We start from the raw sequence: 21,893 nt of genomic DNA on the forward strand, positions 1-21,893 counted from the left end.
ATAAATCGCAGTTTATATCTGATTACAAGTTATGTTTCAAAATTAAATTTATATGGCTTTCGAAATATACTTTATTCTCTGTGAAGCACCAAAAATTATTTATAATGATATAACGCACTATATATTACACTGTATTATATATTTGTTTCAATTATGTATTAGAATGACGTATATGCTTTAGTTACAAATGTATATAAATAAAATAAAATTTTCATAAAGAGAAATAAGAAATGAGTTGCATTTTTTATTATACTTATATTTTTAATTACATTAAAATAAATTAATTAATTACATTTAAATATTAATTTATTAAATACAATTATATTAAAAAATTTGTAACTCAAGGATTATATGTATATGAAATATACCTATATAGATATAGATATCAATACGTACAATACGTATAGTGTATCAAACGTACATATCTAAACGTCTCAGGGAAACTACAGTTTAAATCAATCATGATTGTGTCAAGGAGAGTACAATCATTTACAACTCGATGAAAGGACGAAACAAGTCCTGTCCAATTAATACTAAACGATCAAAGACGAGAACTCAACGAACTATTGAATACGTTTCGACCTGATTAATTCTCCTTGACACATATACGAACCAATTACCAAAGTGCCCTTTATTTATTGTTCATAATTTTTATTACAAAATGTTTCTTACGTTACACAAATTAAGGGCTTTAAAAAAATATAAACATGTTCTATTTATTCATCTATTATTTATAAAACTCTGTTAGTCTAATAAGTTTTAATAGCATTTTGTTTCTTTTCTACGTCTTGATTCTTATATATGTATATATTTAAATTGACTTTGCAGATATAATTATCATTTTATTACATATACAATTAATGCAAATATACAATCCTGATCATTTCAATATCTATACACTATCTTACTGCTTATTTATGTTAAAATTTTATTTTATTTTCATATTATATAAAATACATATATATGGATGACATTTCAAACATTAATTAATATTTTATATTATAAATTATAAATTATAATATAAAATTCTCTGTTTTAGTCGTACATTTAGCATCCATTAATTATTTTACATTTAATGCTCATATTCAAGTTAGTTAAATAAAAAAGATTTACATTAGTCTTTATTAAAATGCGCGTTTGTGTGTTTTGCAGTGGTATAGCTAAAAGATAAATGAGTCGTTAAATGGTCGCAGAAGGACAAAAAAATTTTCTTACTTCACTGCGCTAAACGCGGAAGATAAAGCGGGCTTAAAAATTAAGACTTGGCCGTTAAAACTTATAACGCACTATGATATCCGCGTAATGAATATATATGCGCGAAATGTGCGGCGCACGCAGATAAAACAAGGTAACCTTGCTGCATGCGTTCAACTAAAAAACTCGAGGCTAATAATAAGTCAGAAGATGCGTGTCGGCGTACATCCAGTTTATGTTCGCGCGTTTATCGAGAGCGCGCGCGAAGAACCTGGGAGCTTGATACACTCGCGATACACAGGTAGATACACACGTTAGACTTGAACCAGATTTCGGTAGTAAATCTGAGTTTACGGAGGATTCAACGGCGTTGCCCAGGGCTAGCACGAAATTTATGTGCAGCCGTTCTCTCTTCGCGCCGTGGTTATGCAGGTGGATGCGCCGACGCTTTCCTCCCAGAAACGCAGCATCCCTCTCGCATCAGTCTTTGTAATGCATAGTGGACGATAAATAGATACTTCGTATCCCCTCGATTACTTTCGGTGTACTTTCAAAGTCCGGACAGCTGATCGGACAGTTCGGGACACGTTTCACACTCGTGTTTCCCGTGTTCTCGCGTGCGCGTCTCGTTAATACAAATTGAACAGCAAGGCTTAAGTGCGATTTATGGAACTACGTACTGGCAAACTTCTCTCACAAGTTGTGTACAACGCATAACACGCGAACATCACACCGGAATCAGACATCAAAGTGCACTATGCGAAATACGCGTACTAGACGGAGAATATCATCGTGTCATGCATATAAGGCACTTTCATCGAGATGCATAATTGCATAATTTACAATAGTTATTATTATTATTATTATTATTATTATTATTATTATTATTATTCTGCGCACAGTAACGAGACAAAAGATAGTAATAAAGCGTAGGTATAAGGGCTGTTAAAGAAGAAATCATCGAAATATAATGCGGCAATCGCACTTCTCTGGGGTAATAGTGCGAAATCTCTGTACCTTTCTCGTCTAAGATAACAGGGCGCCGAGACCGTTTTGTCAGGATCCTCTTGACGTCGGGAACGTGAGATCGTTATTTCATTATGGTTAATTTGAGACTGAGTGCGCTCATGGGAAGGCCAACGAGATAACAGAGGGATTTCCGTCATTAGAGGGACGCATCTAGTGAAGATTAACGAGCTCTTCGCTGCGCAGTATCATGCACTATGTGTCAAATAATATTTATTTATATTTATTCTTAATGTCCTTCTCTCTCTTCTTTATTTATGCGATATGATGGAATATTTTTGATTTAGCCTTCATTAAAACAGAAGTCAACGTGCCAAACGCTTTTTACAGAGCTAACAATGTTTATAAAGAAATATTTTTATTTGTGTAAATTAATGAGTACATACAAATATAATTATTATTTTATATTTATACATATTGCTTTCGATAGAATATATAATTATGAAAGTTGATACAATAAATAGTTAACTCTCTTACATTTCTATGTTGAAAATATTGAAAATCTTATCATCGAACCATTTGCGAAGAAAGTTGTCATGAGCGAATCCATCAATCATATTCCAAGTATCGTTTCGTATGCATTACGCAGCATGACGCGTAACATGTTCATGTCTTTAAAATTACCGAGAGGTTGGAGCTTTTCAAGAACCATTTTTCTCCAAATTATAAACTGTACCTTGCGAATACATAAGGATGAGGAAAAAAAGGATGAAGCTAGTTTGTCGGTTTATCGATCCATTGGCGTCCCGTTGCCTCTTTTGCGCACCTTTAAATAAATAGGTAAGCAGAGCTGCAGAGCTACATATTCGCAGTAAATATGTGTAACGGTTACATTAATATCAAAGATTAAAATTGAGAGATACGAGATTACACGCTGTAATATTTGTTTGACGTCATAGAGATAACGCGCACTATTTTATTTTACTTATTAATGTACGATACATGCGGACATCAGAATATGAGAAAATTCGCATGCTCGTATAATATTACATGACATATATATATATATATATATATATAAGTGAAACGCAAGACAAGTTCAAACGTTAGCATCAATGTCGAATTCCATGATTGGACGAATTTCACTGGACAGGAATAGGGTTGCAACGCCAATATTGGCTTGGAGGATTGGCTGATCAAGTCGTATTCCTGCACAGAATCTTGTTTGCTTCACGTGGCTTTTATATTGAATTGCTTGTGTTTCGCGCGAATCCCACGTATTGTTTGCTAAATTAAATTAGGCGTTTGAAGAGACAGAATGTATTTTATTTTACAGGTTACAAGTTTTCAATCCGTCGTCACCTCTTCCACAATTTCGCGCAACAAGTTTGATTTGTAGATATTAAATTATAATATAAAGATACGAAATATCTCGCATGGAAGATACATTTACTATTAATATTTATTACCAACATTTATTAACATTCACGAAATGTAAAATAAATCAAAGATTTATTTACTAGACATCAAATATGTAGTAGTATCAAGCGATAAAATATTTCAAGACTATATGAAGAGCAATAATAAACTGGCTACTCAAAATACGTTTCCTTTATTGAAATACATTCTCGCAACACTATCCGATATCTATGATTGTGCTTAATAGGGACAGTGCTCTGTATGTGTTCACACCAATAGTTACTTAGGGTGTATGTCTATCCTTCAAACGCTACCTACAATTGCCATAGTTCACGAACTGAATATCGGAGTTTCAATCCCGGTTCACGAGCAACAGTATATATATCTAAACTTCTTAATAGATTTACTGGAACACCGTATAAACTTCATTGAACTTATGTAATGCGTCGTATTGCGATCGACACTATTATATTACGACTTTTAATTACAAGGGTTTAAAGTTAACCAGAGAATCCCGCGAATTTCACTATTCCTAAATCCCTTTACATATGGCTCTTTCTCTCTCCCTTGCATTCAACGGCAACAATACTTAAAGCGCCGCGAAAAGAGTGAGGAAATGCAGCTGGAACAAAAAAAGAAAAGGAAAAAAGGGTAGGAAAAAAAGAAAGAAAGGGAAATCGCGGAGGGGCTCGGCCTCGTAAGATTTATGAGGGCCGACGAAGTCTTTGCCGGTGGACTCCGTGTGTACTTACGACCCTAAGATATTGCGGTCGTTTCCCTTTGGTCAGGCAAGCCGAAGAAGTCAGTGGGCGCACCGTTCCGTTCGACTCCTTTTTGCCCCTTGAACGATCGAGCCTCCTGTCTTTCTCCTCCTCCTCTCTTTCACCTTTGGTCCTCTTCGTTCTCTCTCTCTCTCTCTCTCTCCCAGTCCTCCCATCAATTCATTGGATTTTTAGCGGCGAATGGTTATAACCGCTACTATCGCGTGAAATGTGCCCCCACCGAGTTAAAAATTGGCTTCTAATATGATATATGCCGGTCACCATATGGCCGAGAGAGTGCCGCAAAACGGACGATATTTTTAGTTTCTTCGGATGGTGCTTATTTCCACCTCTCTTCTCTCCTTTGCTCTCTCTCTCCCACGATTCGATTGCGCTTATTCTCTCTTACACCTCTTTTCTCTCTCCCTCACACCTCTGCAATTCTCCTCCTCCTATTCCACCTTTCTCTAACGTACTATTGGAAAGCGATAGTATTTTCGCGCCGGCGGTTCTCTTATGGCGCGGCCATATTTCATGACCCTATCCTAGAGAGAGGCGAGAACACGGGATGCGGAGGCGACGAAAGGAGAGAGAGAGAGAGAGAGTGGGATAGCAGACAGGGATAACGGGCGAGAATACTGGCGCATTTAATATGCAATTGCCGAGCACGCTACCGGAGGGTAAAACTTCTCGAAAGATCGGCGCGAACACTCGCGCATCTTCGGCTCCCGACAACTCCGAGTCGCGTTTGACGGTGACATCTGGTTCCTGCACAAGGCGACGGGATCAATTTTCAAGATTCCTGAAAATTTTTGCTACGTACTTACGGAAGCGTTAACGTGATTGAGTGAACTTATCCATGAATTATACAGAGTTAAAATTTGACGCGTACTTTTTGTCGAGCAAGCAACAAGACTTCCCAGACAACCTACATCCCAAATCGGGACGTAAGACGTTTTAGAAATGTCATGTTTTTCAGACATTATATTATAATACGTTTTTAAGACGTTTTATGTCCCGTTTTTGGACGTGGGATTGTCTGGATTATTATTTCGAACAATGTATAATTTGATGTGCACATCCATAGAATATCTTTCATTAGCTGCCTGAGAAAATAGATAGAACGGATGAATATATCTTAAATTATAAAAGTCGATTGATAAAATCTTGCAGCAACACCGTTCATTCGTAGAATACAGCTATGAAACTTTCGGAGCTTTTAGCGAACTAAGTACAAAATTATACGATGCGGAAAGAATCTTCGCTTAATGCGTATTCTGAAGAGATAGAAAAGAAAGAGGTGAGACGGAAGGGGTATTTATCCCTTCTTAGTTGCCGACAATTTAGATTAAACGAGGCCGATTAATCGCATCTAATTGCACAACTCGGGACGAGCCATTAATTCCCGTTTGAGAGACCAGGATTACCAATCACTAAGTAGATCCAGTCGTCATCTAGTTAGATCTTCTCTTCATTATTTTCTTACGTTTATTATATAAACGTAAGAATATATTCTATCCCATTGTAATCATCATAATAATATGAAACGTGACATCTTCTTTTATTTTTATTTCATCTTGAAAAAGAAAATTTTTTGTTAGAAAAGATTATATGTAGTTTATATATTTTTTAAAACTTGTATAATTATGTATATGTTTTATGTTATCATTTATAAAAAGAGCTTTATTTTATCATTCTAATTACTATTTATAATTGATTTTTTCTATGTATAATTTATCTAAGTTATTTGTGAAAATAATATATTTTATATTTTCATATATACAGAATATTTAGTTACACATATGAGTTGCTCATAGTACATACATAATATATAAACGTTAAATTAGTTATTAAGCTGTTTTACTAATAAACTCGATAATTATAGAATTTAGATTTATATTTATACAATAAATACAGTGATAATTTTTAATTTCTTCTGGTAAAAATTTATATAATAAATGCAATACGTTTGAATAAAGTAAGATTACAATAAGGAAAACAAAAAATAGGTTAGATAAACATCGCAGAAATACAATTTATTTATGCTGACAGCCGCGGATAATAAAAGTCTTAGGAAACGAAACTGAAATTGAGATGAACATTGTTCTTTATTACAGTGAAGATTCAGCGCTATTTGAATAGCCTGCATAATGTATTGTGACTTGAACTGTCAGAATAATTACAATATTTATTTTTTCTTCGTACTTTTTTTATGATCGAAAAGTCGATCACTGGAAACAATCTATTCTCTTAGATGGCATAAATTTCATAGAATTGTATAAATATCGCATACCTATACATATATTCAGTTTTATACATTATATTCAGAAAGGATTTTTTTCTGCCATAACAATGTAATTTGTATTGTAATTGAAGTTGGAGTTAACAATCTAAAGAAAAATAAAAATAGAATTTAATTAAATCAATGCATACATTACATTTGACATTTTTTGCATACATACCTATAAAGATTCAAATTCTTCCTGTAAGTTGAAAGTAATTGCGATCGATATTCATCTTTGCGCAACATAATTTCGACGATAATATTCGAGGCGATCTAAAACCTAGGATTTAGAATCGCGTGCGAAAATGATCTCATCGTAAAGATTGCACAAGGGCGGCACGTAAAGTCCTCCGTGTGAAGTGACCTCGTCAGGTCGATTCAATTCCAGGCGATGAGCGACGTCGAGGAGAAGAGCGAACAAAACTAGACGAGCTCGCCTGCCGATCTCTTCCATCGCGACGAGAGAGGATCAACGCCGGATAATAGGATTTTTTGACGTACGAGAGACTATTCGGCCCTACCGGATCGGTCTAGGAAAAAAAATCATGCTTATTGCTGACTTTGCGGAAGTGACTTACACATCACTGCGTGCAAAAATAATGTGACACGAGGTCCGGTAACGTCAACTGCTTCGCTCCGCTTTATATTTCACATTATCTTTTGGCTCGCTTATATACATGTTGCATTTATCTTTTTTATTTTACTTCTCTTACGTGTTGCTATTTTCTTTGCTTCCATAAGAGTGTGCATATATAACTACCCCTGGCGCTTTTATTTACGTTTAAGAATCAATATATTGAAGAGCGTAATATTATATCACGTGAAAGTTATACATTATATGCTAAAAGGATTTAAAAATTAATAATCGAAAAATTCATAATAACGCAACATTTATTCCCATTGCATTGTATTAAATGTCAAAAAATATAAAATAAAATATTTGGCGGAAAAACTAAAGAGAAAATATATTTTATTGGTTTAATCATATAGTTTGTTTCCTGCATATAAGACCTCTACAATTTTACAAATAAAAATAAAATTATGTATTTTTTAATAATAATAAAAAAATTAGAATATTTATAATTCTAATACTTTATTTTTTAATATATCTCTAATAGTAGTATATATAAGTATCTTATATAAATATAATAAAACTCATAATGCTTCGATCAAATTTAATTAAGTGATATTTATAATTATGTCAAATATGTATACATATGTATGTATGTCTATAAATAAGTCTTTTATAATTATTTTATATAATTTTATTTTAATATTTTTTATACATTTTTATACATTTTCGGAAATAAAAATAAATTTATCTTATTTATGTTTCAGTTTTAAATATAATATAATACGTATTTAAAAACAACATAATATCTTATTGCAAAAAATATAATAAAAACATTTTATTGTCTTGTATATGTATATGTATCAAATTATATTATTTTCTATAATGTAGGAAAAGAGAGAAACTCGTTATAGCAAATTAGTTTATGTAATTAGTGAGTGAAACTCGTTATAACAAATTAGTTTATTTAGTTAGTAACTGAATTATTATAGTAATGATAAAAAACACACAAATGATATCAAATATTGATTATTTGTTATATTAGTGTCATTATTTATCGACAAGCAAAAATCCATTAGAGACAAAATTAATCGACTATACCCTAATATATACACAATTAATTATGTTATTAATAAATAACGTTTTATTTTAAAAAATGTATTAATAATATTCGATTAAATTATTTAGGTATGTGTCACAAATAAAAGTTATCGTATCTAATTATGGTAGCCAAAACCAATTTCGACATGGCTTGCATCAGTCCAGAAGAAAAAGTAAGTGGAAATTGAGAGGTGGAGTGTGTGAGATGTGCACATGTTCACGTACGCCGTCGTACGAGATCCGAATCGAAGTCTTTCCCACAGGGCTACAGGAGACACTTTCGAGATTACTTTCCTATCTATCCGAAGCGAATTGATCCAAAAACCATAAGGCATTTCCTGTCCGTTGCATTATTTTCGCCGAATGTCCAATCGCAGTGAGAGCCGATGAAAAATCGCTTTATGCAATTTCAGAAATTGATTCTGTTAGTCTGATTGTACCAATCTTCAACATTTGAGTGAATACCAGTCGCGTTATTTTTAACATGATACAATCAATAACTGAAAAAGCTTGTGGAAAAAACATATATCTCACTCATCCATAAAGAAATATAGCGATAGTTTTGATGAAAAGCACTTTGTAACGTAATATTTAACGTTTGCATTAAAAAAATTTTAATTTATTTAATTATATTACGTTGTAATATTTCTATTTGTATGGAATAATTATTTTATAAAAGAAATGCTACAACAAAAAAGCTATAAATATAATTAATATATACATTTACCACAAAGATACGTAGGTAATAAATATATATTTTTACAAATATAAATTTTTTAGTTTACGTACTTGTTAGAAAATTTTCCGTATGTAATTGAGTGACGAAACATCGTAAGAATAAGCGGTGCGACTTGTATAACAATGCACTAATTTAATTGGTCGGTGAATTAAAGCCGGATAGAACATCAATTTTGATATTCGAGCCGTCAGGAGTGTTCTGAACATGTTCGTACGACCGGTAATGGCCGCTCAGGGGTGGAGAATAGGAGACTCTACTAACTTCCACGAGTCGATAATGTCCCATAATTAGTAACTCCCGAAATGTCGATGTGAGGGAGAATACACATAGAGTTGAACAGCCACCCAAGGTGTGCCACATCGAGATGGCAATCGGAATTGTCAGGATTGCCATTGAATAATTTATCGTCATTGTCACCAGCGTTCATTAACAACAACAAAACAACTGCAATAAGCATCAAAATCTCTTAGTGATTCGTCGGTTTAGTATCTCAATGTAAATTCCTAAATACAGCCGTCTAACTTTAGAGTAGATAATCGCGCTATGAATCGTCTCTCGACCAATCAAATCGCTACGCCCATCTGATCCCAAGAAGGGAGAGGAAAAAAATAAATGGTATACGAGCTGATTGATCGTTCTTGCCATGCGTCCGTCTCGAAAATCGCTGACCCCGCTTTTTTCCAGTTCTCTTTTTTAATCGCCAGTCATTTTCTCGCCGGCTGCATCGATATATACGCAAACGTAAACGCGCTTGTCCGTTTGCCCGCAGCGGCAATCCTCAGTTGAAATATACAACTGGGCAAATGCCGGATTTGCAAAATCGCATGGACGTAAATAACCGCGAAATGAAACGCAGAAAACCTGTTTGCCGAAATCCTTCGCTAGAACCGATACGCTTTGTTTTATGCGTCATGTGTCATTCGAAGAGAGAGAAAGCGAGAGAGAGAGAGGGAGAGAAAACAAAGCATTGAATTATAAAATAAACGTTTCGTATTATACATTTTAAACTAAATTAAAACTTTACTAAGTTCCATTTGATTGTTTAATTACACACTATACTATCAAAAATACATTTAATATAAAAGAATATATTGTAACAAAATACTGCCTTCTCGGATTTTATTGATAATCGATGGATTAAATTAGTCTATTAAAGAACTCATTCCTAAAATGTAACGTGATAATTATTAGATTATCCCATACATATTTATTTAATTTTATTTATTAATAATATCTTTAATTATATATATATATATATATATATATATATATATATATATACTAATCATTTTATTTCAGCGCATATATAATATTAATACGATATACAATACTGTGATCATGATTTCGCATTTATTTGATTTGACCTAACAATAGTATGCTTAATAATGGATGTACTTTTATTTCGAAAAGTACTATTGTTTTAATTAATAATAAGTATATATTTGAGTTGAATTCCACGTTATTTTTATTATAAAATTTTGTTACGCGTTTAAAATTCTATGGCTAAATAAATTTGATCTAAATTATGTTGAATTAAATCGCCTTTTAATTAATGTAAAGTTAAAATCTTTATATTCTCTGAATCTCTCCAATCTCTGAATCAAATCCTCTGAATCAAATTCAAAATTATGCCTGTATATATAATTATATATTTTATACAAATTACATTTTATATTAAATTGAGTTTTACATCTTCAAATTAATTCAATCTAATACATGAGTATAATAATTTTACAATAGAATGAGCTTTGTATTTTATATAATTTAAAATAATAGCTCAAAATAACCCAGAATGTAAATTTTGACAAATATATTTATTTCTGTTTGTTTAAAATCTACGAAAATTAGGATTTATTTAATCAAAATATTATGTTATACCGTAAAGTTGATTAAAAATAACTACAAACGAAAGAACTAAGAAAAAATATCGATAAAACGTAAATATTGTAATTTTTTTTTGTTAAAGAAAAATAGTTTGTAAATAAGGTAAAATTTTATTTTACTTTTTGAGTTTGACAAGAAAATCGATCGCTGTTATTGTTACGAAACAAACGAAAAATCAGAGACAAAACTGCAGTTAAAATATTTTATTTCAACTATTTATTTCAAATGGCTTTGAGGCAAATGATATATGTAAAGGCATTATTAATTAACAATACATGAAGTTAATTAGTATAATGAAAGAGCTCAATTACATGCTGCAAGGTATTTGTCGTTTTTGTTAGAGCAGCTAGAGTAACCTTTACAATAATCTATTTGTAAAATGTATGAGAAATATTCTACAATATACAAGCACACATGCGTAAATAATTTTAACTAAAATTCTAATAAACATTTTAACAATAAATTGTACTTAACTGATTAAAAATAAATAAATTATTAATTTCAATTACAGTATAATTAATTTTTATTTTTTCTAGTTTGATAAAATATTGACCAACAAATAGTATAATCTTTTTATTCACTTTTAATATTATAAAAATCAAAATATTAAAAAAATAATTATTTCTATAAATTTTTTTAAATTATAATTTATTCATTTACATTATTTTATTATAATATAGATAAATATTAAAAATTCTTATTGATAATATCTGTATCTTTTATTTAGAAGGTACATGTAATGCTAGATATTTAATATTCTGCTGAATAATTTATATCTATTCATAATGGATGTCTAATATATTCGCGTAAACTATATTTACATAGTAAAGAATTATATTTAAGCTCAATTAATTAATTACGTGATGTAAAAGTTAATATATTGCGGATAATGACTTCAAAGACAAACGCTGGATATTCTCTCCAATTTCATATAATATGACATATATTACTTGCAATTATTTGAATATTTCCTTTTATATTTACAATAAATGTGTAATATCAAATAATTTTTTATTTTTATACATCATTTATATACTCAAATCAATTCAGAAATCAATTTAGAATGTGTGTGTGTGTGTGCGTGTGTTACACTTAACGATAATTTAATATAAAAATATACATTATATATATATATATATATATATATATATATATTATACGTAACGTTTATAATATTTAATTTATGCACTAATTACGCTTAAGATAAATGCAGAATCATAACTAACTTATTCATTAATATTTATAGCACAATTATGCTTAAAAGCTGACCCTATTAAATAAAAAAATTGTTAAAGTTTGATAGCGCACACGTTATTTAATATATCTTACATATATGAAAAAATTGATTATTTATTGATTAGTTATTAAAAATATACATTTAAGTGATTAGTCAACTTATTAAATTGTAATATAACAAAAAAGATTTTATTATATATATTATATATAGATCCACGCACGTATATTACACAAATTTCAAGATATTAACTCTCATATAGTTCGTTCATCTATAAAAGAATAACATTATGCAACATGCGTAAAATAATTGCAAATATTCTTTTAAAAAAATGTAAAGCGCACTTTATTTGATTTCTCATTGCGAAAAAAGGGAAAAAGAGATAATATACGTTCCATACAATATTTTATTATATACTTTACTTATATGCTTTCGGTTAAAATAAATGAATTGCTTGTTCTGCAGGAATATGAAACAGATATCGTATTGTAACATCGATTTATAGCATATTAATGATAAAATTAATAAAATATGTAAAATTTAAAATTAATAAATGCGATTTATTTTCTATAAAAGTTTATTATTTATTTTCATACTAATTTAATTATAATTTGATTGAAATATTAATACAACTTATTATAGAAATGTTAATATTTACCAATTACATAAAAAAATAGATTCATTAACAAGAGAATCCATTAACAGTCTATGTTAATCAAAATTTTGCGAATGCGCGGTTGCAATTTTATTTATTAATAAAACATTAAATTTGAATAACATATATACACATTTTTGTATTGTATTATCTTCAACATATTCAAATCAAGTCTCTTTCAAATTGCTATCTAATATTTGATGATTTATATAGATAAATATAATTATAAAAACATTAGCACACACATGTAAATAATTAATAACACTTACCTCTGCAAGAAATTTCTTCTTTTCAATCTTTCTTCTTCGAGATAATATTTTGTTAAAAAAAATATAATAAATAAAAAATCTACAATGTATAAAAGAAATATAAATAACAATATATGAATAAATATTAGCAAAATTACTCCCAAAGATGCATTAATTATAAGATAATATGTTGGTTTATTTTGAGGGCTTGTTTATTAAGAATTAACGCGTTTATAATGGCAGTCATGTATTCGATTTATTAAGATATACAGGCCGACAGTTCCACTATCTATATCTAATTATCGGTTCGTGTTTTTTATCCGAGGCGATGTATGTGGTACATAAAAATCGTTTGACATAGTGAAATCGTCGGACATGTGATACATTAATAACATTATCATAACTTAATTTGAAATATAGCTACGATCGCGCTGCAGCCTCATTTGGTATTCTATTGAACGACGTCATCGTGTACGAATACCGCCTTCTCTCTATATATAATATCATCTCAAACATATTATATAATATTCACAACACTCGCCTCTACATTCGATTTAACAAGCGCAGCCTCGAGTCATCCTCTCAAGATGACGATCCAGACTGATCACAGCACAACGTATCTACAATATTTACAGAATTAACAGGGAAAGGCGCATGGCATTTCACATCCGCTTCGCCTGAGATCGAACGATGATGGCAATTGATACGATCAGGTACAACGTAAGAGATTCAAAGAGTGTTTAAAGCATCGCAGGCGACATTTCTTTCTTTTTTTCTTTTTTTTTTTTTAAGTAATGAACCTGCGTTAAACGCACGCGATTCGCGTAACGCGACGGACATGAAAACATGAGAGGTGAAAAGCAGGATTTGCGCAAACATCAGAGCCATTTTCAGGAAATGCCAATCAATATTTTCAGATGCAAAAAAACAACGCTTCGATATACATCACGTCACATGTACATTAATCTGTGTAACGAGGATATACGTGCATTGTTATCCCGTATTGTTATCGTCTCTCTAATTACGATCGTGCGCGATTGCGTACTGTGATAAAAATCGTCTCATATCTATTGAAAATTGTTATGATCGCGCAAAAAGAAGCCACGAAGCTCTCTGCGTCACCGTCGTCGATGATTCGAGGCTACTTGATGTCTAGCGTTAATTCCCCCGGGCGCAAACTCACGAATTTCCGTTGATTTCTCTTAACAATTGCGTCTCGCGAAAGGACACACGCAGGACCATGCACTCGGATTATATGCAGGTTTTTACCAATCAAACAGCTAATTACGAGATTACCGAGCGATGCCTCTCGATACAACTACAGTCCATGTATGCGTATACATATATCATATATATATATATATATATATATGTACATATATATTATATATATATATATATATATATACACACACAAATATATATATTTGTTTATTTATATTTTTTTGTTTATTATTTTATACGCGTACGCATATATATTTATATATATTTATTTACTGAATACAGTTCCCGTGTCTTTTCCTTGTGATATGGCAAGAACGCGTAATAACATGAAAAAGTATACCAAAAGGTATACAATTATCTGAAAAGAATTTTTAAAAGGCAAACGATTAATTAGCATCTAACAATAATTACAAAGTCCGTTTAGCAAATTACGGTTAAAATACATGACGCACTGTTTCACGCTGCATATCGGAATCCAATAAATACGAATAAAAAATATATCGGAAGAGTAGTTACGGATAATCGAGTAAAACGTTACATCAATAGGCAGCCAATCGTGGATCGAGATATTTTTGAGAGAGCCATGTGTTACGAAGGAAATTTATGGAGATTCATACCAGAATAATTTCGTTGAATCCGAGCGTTGCACAAGTATTCTCACCAATGTATCCGTGCTCGAGAGATATATATCCACACGGCTTCTTTATAATCTAACACTCCTCTTCGATCAGTAGAAGAAATAGCAGTCAGGTCAGACGGGGATTCTCGGTATCTCGAGGTATCTTGAATTAACAACGATAAATCTCGATGTTCTCTTGCCGCGGATGAAGTGTAACTCTGAGTTTTCAAAAATATTCAACGGATGACGAGTCTTTCTCAATATATATATATTTATGTATATGTGTGTATGTGTGTGTGCGCGATATATCTTCTAAGACAGTCAAAACGCAAGCGGCTCGTCCACACAGGCGAACCAATTACAGGAGAAGGACGACACGATTCACAGGGTGACACACGAGTGACGTCAATCAGTCGAGAAAGCCTAATATACGTACTCACGGCATGTATACTTACACGACATACTATATTTATATATATATATATATATATATATATTTTTATATTCATATATATAATATCTTTTCTTTGCGCTTTCTCTCTTTGTATATATGTATATAGTTTGTATATAGTCTTCTTTTAGTACGAAAATAATTTTAAGCGCGGCTCCGCGCTTCGTCGCACTCGTCGTCCATCACTTGCCCGGAGACGGCGCACCGGAAACCGGTAACCACGCGCGCACCGGCCGTCTCCGGTCCGGTCACCGACCAATAAACACTAGAACTGGAAGCCCCGTTCCCGCGACGTGAGAATCACCTTCTGATGGCCGGAAGCAGCAACGACAGGAGGCTGAGAGAGAGATGAAGAACGAACTGCGCCCGATGGGACACGCCCGGACTCTGGATGTCCGGCAGTTCTCCCGGTGGCCTCATCGACGCCGAACCGTAATTCCTACCGTAGTCTGAAAGCAGACAAAACAACGCTGCGGTGTGTTCTACTATGATGAGGGTGTATGTACAATTTCGTGATTACGCGCGAGCGAGGTTCTTCCGTTCGAATTTCATTTCTAATTCGATCGCGACGCTATAAGGAAGAAGAAGAGTGGAGAAGAAAATTGGAATGTGAAACTAAGCCGGGAGATACTGTATAACGTATGAGATATGCTTTCGATCAAGTTCCAGCGTAGTCGGTTAGGCAACTTCTAGTTCAGTTCTAGTTTAGTCGGTCACTGAACCGGAAAGGACCCGTACGTTTATATAGAGAGAGGAATCTCGTGATAACATTACCATAAACTTAACGTAAATTCTACGGATAGAAAAGTTTAGATGTGTGAGAATTTTCGATGATATGGATACAAATATTATTAATTATTATATATTCTAACTTTTTGAGAAGTCAAAGTTAAAGATACAACCTTATATTCTTACGTTTTCTAATACACCATTAATTTAATGGAGACGAATGTGAAAAAATAATTAAAATTTTCTCTTTTTTTTTTAGCATTATTCTACATATAAAATGTATCATTTTAATCATTCTAAAATATATGAACAAAGAAAGATTTTTAATGACAAAAACGTTTGATTAGTAAAGTTAAATATTATCTTCTAGATTTAAATATTATATTAATTTGATATGTGAATATATATTTTCTTCTTACGAATACATTCACTTGATCTTATAATTATTATTAAGCTATATAAAATGGAACTTATATCTAATTTGTGATTTTACGAGTAGAAGCTAGAACAATAGATATAATATTTATTTAAGTTTTGTGCTAATAATAAAAAATCTTTTGTAATAGAGGAATAGATTATTACATTCATCTAAGAATAAAATAAGTTTTTATTTTCTAATAAATATAAAGTTGGCGCAAATATTAGATATCCTACCGCGCGTTAATTATAACCGAGTATTGCATCTGTAACAAAAAGTAACGCAATCTCGCGTAATAAAGGCAGAGAGGGTTGCGCTGCTAATAAAAGAAGAGAGCTTATTCATTGACTAAAAGCTAATATTCTTTCTCTCCCGACTAATGAGACTCGCCGCAGGGCGGACAGTTACACCAGCGAAATACCGGTTACACTTTGTATCAACCGACCGCCGTCGACACCACGTTTCGGCCAAACTTCTTGGCCTTATTTTCGCATAACGCCTCGCCTCCATAACCATCGTTTGCCATAGTTCCGGCCGACGCGTCCAGGAACAAATAGTCGGTGGCGCTTGAGCATACGCGAAATCGTCAAGCTCGGCGGCTCATTTCCTCGGTGGTCTCGTTCTCTCGGCGCTGCCGAGTGTACATGCACGTACGGTAACGAGCGGATACGGAAGATAAATACGAGGAGTTGTTGCGGATAATGCCAAACGAGAGGGAGAGGAAGGGGCAGTCGGGCATCTCTCCTCCCTCTCGCGTCCGGGAATTAAATTCGGGCGAACTCTCGGTTCTACCGGAATTTCTGCGATGTTCAACTCGCGCACAAATCCCTTTTTAACGAGATAAAACCCTCGGCGATGAGGAGCGGCGGGCACGGGAGAAACGCGGAAAGGGTAAATTCATTTGAGATTAAATACATCCGACGTCTGTTAAATCGCCTCTTATCAGCCGTTACCGTCAAAGAAACGCCGGATGAAATGTTACTGGATTAATTGTGGTGCCGCAGTAATTCGCAGATGCGTCTTGCGAGCTTTTTCATTTGTTATGCGGCGAAAAGAGTGATGGGACACCGATGAGATGTAGCATAAAGTCAGAAATTCTTATACGTGTATATTGAAGTTAGCTTAACAATATTTTTAGATGTTTTAAGTTTTAAACATTTTTTCAACTAATTTTTAAACAAACTCCATGTCTGTCAAAAACAAAATCGTGTCTACATTAAATACCATTGTTCAATTAACATAATAAATAATAATAAAAGTGATAGAAAAAGTGATGAAAATATATATTTAATAATAAAATTTTATAAAGCATGAATTAGTATTTAAAAATATATCTTATAAAGAAAAATTTATATATATTATTAGTATATTTATCTAGGAAATTATCAATAAATTTCTTATAAGATATAGTACGTACATTTGACACATAAAGTAGATCAAATAATATGCAAACGCTTCAGAAATTCCAGAAAAAGCTCCATTCTATCCGATTAAATTCACATCTTCTGACAGTAACTTTTATTGATTGTCTGAACTTTGATAAATGAATTGAAGTCGAATCAATATCGCCACCTGTGGCACTAATGTATAGTTAGTAATGGTATAGAAACGAATATATCAATGACGGTAGACCATACATCAGAATGTACGATTATTACCGCGATAAAACTTCACCCCGATTTGCCTTAATGACTTCCATCCACGGCATTATCAAATAATTTAGGATCTGTTCCCTTGTAATGAGTTGCATTTATTAATAGTGATAACTCTCTGGATAAAACAAAACTTTTATTCGTTCCACTTTTAAATTGTGTCAATAAAATTTCAAAAACTACACGCATTACGTTAATAGTTGATATAATCATTAGAATAACATTTTAATAAAATATATATGTATCAATAATTAGAGAAATTTGATTTTAAATGTGATATAATAATTAACTAGCGACGCGTAGTCTAAAATCATTATTACCCAGTGTCCGTGTTAAGTTACCCCAAATATTTAAGAGTTCGATTTCACATGGTATACTATAAATCGAATATTTTTTGCACCGGTTTTTTCCAATCTTTCGCAAAAGTCCCGCGATAGAACGTTTAGAACGATATTAACAAAATTTGTTCTCTCCAAAAAGCCGGAATGTAACGACTCGAGAAAATGTCTGTTTTTGCCTTTTTCCTAGCACCGGCGCGGCGGATAGTCGTCCCAAATGCAGGGCGTTTCTCGAGAGTAGTTCATCGTGCGCGCCCCTTGGCTTGCCCGCCAGAAACGGACGTCGAAACCGCACGTTCGTTCGGAAAAAGTTATTCCCACCTACCAGTAAAATCCACTGTACGTGACTTTCCGCATAGTCTGCGACAGACGAGCCATTTTCCAACACTTTAACAACTTCTTTAACAACTTTGGCCTGTACATTCGGTCTTATTATTGATTATATTTCGGGTTTTGCAATTACTCGAAGACTAGACGAACGTCTGTGCTAGAACGTTACGTAAACTCAATTTAAAGCAAATAATGCGTACATTTAAATCTTATTATCCTTATATTTAAACATTATTATTATTACATTTCTCCTTAAGATAATTCTACATTGATATGATAATTGTTACAAATTCTGTTAATTTAAATAAATTAACTTTTGTAAAAGAATTAATCCTCTTTTGTCCATAATTTTCCTTCAGATTTATTCACGCGTATACATTCAGAAAAAAATGAACTGTTACTTCGAATTATTTTATGCATTTTTTTTGTAGTTTTATTAATCGTAAGATTCATCAATTGTTCCTCGATAGAAATAAAAGAGTAACGATTAATCGGAAGTAATATAAATCGAACAGTACATAAATCACACATAATTGTGTGCATAAGATTCTCGAAGTCAATCGATTTTTGGAGAAAGAAAGGAAAAGGCAAGAAAAAAAAGTATCGAAGGAGTTTGCCTCTTTCCATTTCCTCTTTTCCACTTCCTGATCCCGGAGGCAGACGGCCGCGGGTCAACGCAGCTCGTTTTTCATTAATTGAAAGTAAACTTCAGGAAGGGAGAACTGGCCCAACGCTCGGGGGAATCTTTGAACAAAGTCATTCGAAGTGAGTTTTGAACTTGCATTCTGCCGCCAATCTTCAGCAGCTGGCTTGTATAATATAAGGATCTGCGAAGAGTTCGAAGTTAACGCGCCAAGTCTGCCTTTCGCAATAAAGATCGTAATTGACGAAAATACCACAGAAAACGATTTATTTAAACGTATTCAAGTGCCAGAACTTATTTCGCGTGATCATTATTTTTCAAATACATCGAATTTCCGCAGTAAAATTACAAAAATGTTTTCTTTTTCTTTTTTTTTTTAAAGATCCACTAAATACGACACATAATATATTATATAAACGATTAGTGTAATTGAAGTACAAAATCTGGGGATAGTAAATTTGCACGAAGATCTTAGGAAATTTACGAAGAATATCTTATAATCCCTCGCAGCTTAACCGTGGCTCACTATATGCAAATTTGTAATGGAAGAACGGGGCACGCGATCACAAGTTTATATATAACGCAGAATTAATAATAATAATAATAATAATAAAAGTACATATCAATACACATAATTTTTTAAGTAATATTTCAACGAAAAAAATATAATAACTATTCACAAAATTTTCCTTTCAATATAAAGTTTGAAAATTTGGTATAAAGGTTATACTAATCGACGTTTCGCTCTTTATAGCTGAAATCAAGCAAGTCTTAAACTTTTCAATTTCTTTCGCCATCCGCGGCGCGTATAGAGTCGCAAAAAATTGCGCGCGGTTATCGACTTTCGCTTAATGAGCTCAAACAAGCAATCAGTTAATGTATATATATATATTTTTTCGCTCGATTTTACAGGCAGCGAAGGGATGACCGCAGAATCTTTCTCGGTCAATAAAAGGGGAGTCATGTAACGCGACGAAGTAATTCGTTCGCGGATAAAGTGGATCACCGAGCATTGCCAATTTAGTGGATTTTCTCTCTTAGGATCTTCCTCTACCGTCCCGATCGTACAGCGTTGACGAGGTTTTAATTACGCTAATTACTCGAACGACATGGCGGTCGAGGCAGAAACGTGTATCGTCGTGGGAAATGCCTGGGCTCTACGCGGAGCCTGTTAAAATAGATATTTACTGACCTGGATTTCGCTTCCATTCCTCGATCTCATAGTCGATAGGTCGTCGTGAATTCTTGTTACTGTCTCTACCTAAAATGCATTACACAAAGGCGATTTTATATATACATTTTAGTTGCTCTATACGCGGTAAGCTACGAAGAGTGAAAATGGAAGGTTTTAGGAATCGAAAAATAAGTGAAATTCTGTCAGGAGAGTTTGGTTCGATCCTAACGTGAAACGGTTATTCTACCTTATTCGATATCCGCGCATTATCCGCTTCCGGCGGTTTAACGTAATGCTACATTACCGCTCAATTTAAATCTCATACATCACGTTTTTCTCACCGCTGTCCTACATTTAATGTGTCTACGTATCATACATATGAAACAGATACAAAAACAACTTGGAGAGAAATTTATTAAATGTGCGACTTTATATATAATTACCGTTCTTGTGTGACGACGTTGCGTAATACGGAGACTGCGTCGTAGACGTGGTCGATGGAGCTGGGATTTCTACGTCAAAATAAAATAAGTAATATATTTCAATATTGAAATGAACGTGTGTGTAAGAATATTTTGTGTGCGTGTGTGCGTGCATGTACAAAATTGCATTCAGGCGCTGACGGTTATGAAACAATATTGAAGATGGACATAAGTATGTTAGATATTATGAAAGTGCAGAAGTTTGTGAAGTTTTACGAGAAGTCTTCACAAGTATGCGATGCTGAGAGACGCGTCGGGCTGGCCTATATGCAATTATTTTCGTCTGCGTTGTCGCTTAAACTAAATAAAACTTTCCTTCCAGTCTACTATTAGCATTATCAAGAAGACAACGCTAATTTTGGAGTAAAACGGCTCATCGTCAAACCTCAAGAACTTTATCGCGACCTTTCATCGTTCCTTTTTTTTCTCTACTTGGTCGTATATTATGTAAAGTTATAATCTTTTTATAGTTTACACACGTTGAAATATTAAGCAGTGTCTGGAATATTTTGAAAAAACAGCATTTAACAACTATATATTTATATGTTCAACACAAATTTAATAGGCAATTATGGTTAATACTCGTAAGAGAAGTATGCTCGACCCCGTCTGTCCCTCATTAACGACGAAGACTCAAATATCTAATAGAGTAACTGACTATTGGAAACCAATTATTTCACCATTAGCGCCGTCATTAGTAGACGTCGACTTCGGTCGGAATAACCGATCTTAAATAAAACACAATTATATACTCGTCCGATACTTTTCAATGCGCGA

General features: G+C 32.9%; 1 protein-coding gene across 6 annotated transcripts in view; it reads right to left on the reverse strand.

Annotated features, from left to right (window-relative positions):
- Positions 1-13,286: 13,286 nt before the first annotated feature.
- The window catches only part of LOC114940611 (Dpr-interacting protein kappa), a 178,376-nt gene continuing 169,769 nt past the window's right edge, over positions 13,287-21,893 (reverse strand). For 3 of the 6 annotated variants that reach the window (XM_029315328.2, XM_029315329.2, XM_029315327.2), the window contains exons 9-11: positions 21,078-21,146; positions 20,653-20,721; positions 13,287-15,799 (exon numbers count right to left, since the gene is read on the reverse strand). In XM_029315328.2, the coding sequence (XP_029171161.1) occupies positions 15,651-15,799; positions 20,653-20,721; positions 21,078-21,146 (287 nt within the window). In that variant the 3' untranslated portion in view covers positions 13,287-15,650. The other 3 variants (XM_029315330.2, XR_014925894.1, XM_085487713.1) reach the window with 3 other exon arrangements.

Source organism: Nylanderia fulva, unplaced genomic scaffold (genome assembly GCF_048542155.1).
Source record: "Nylanderia fulva isolate GAGA-0341 unplaced genomic scaffold, ASM4854215v1 Scaffold6, whole genome shotgun sequence".
NCBI classification, from domain to species: domain Eukaryota; kingdom Metazoa; phylum Arthropoda; class Insecta; order Hymenoptera; family Formicidae; genus Nylanderia; species Nylanderia fulva.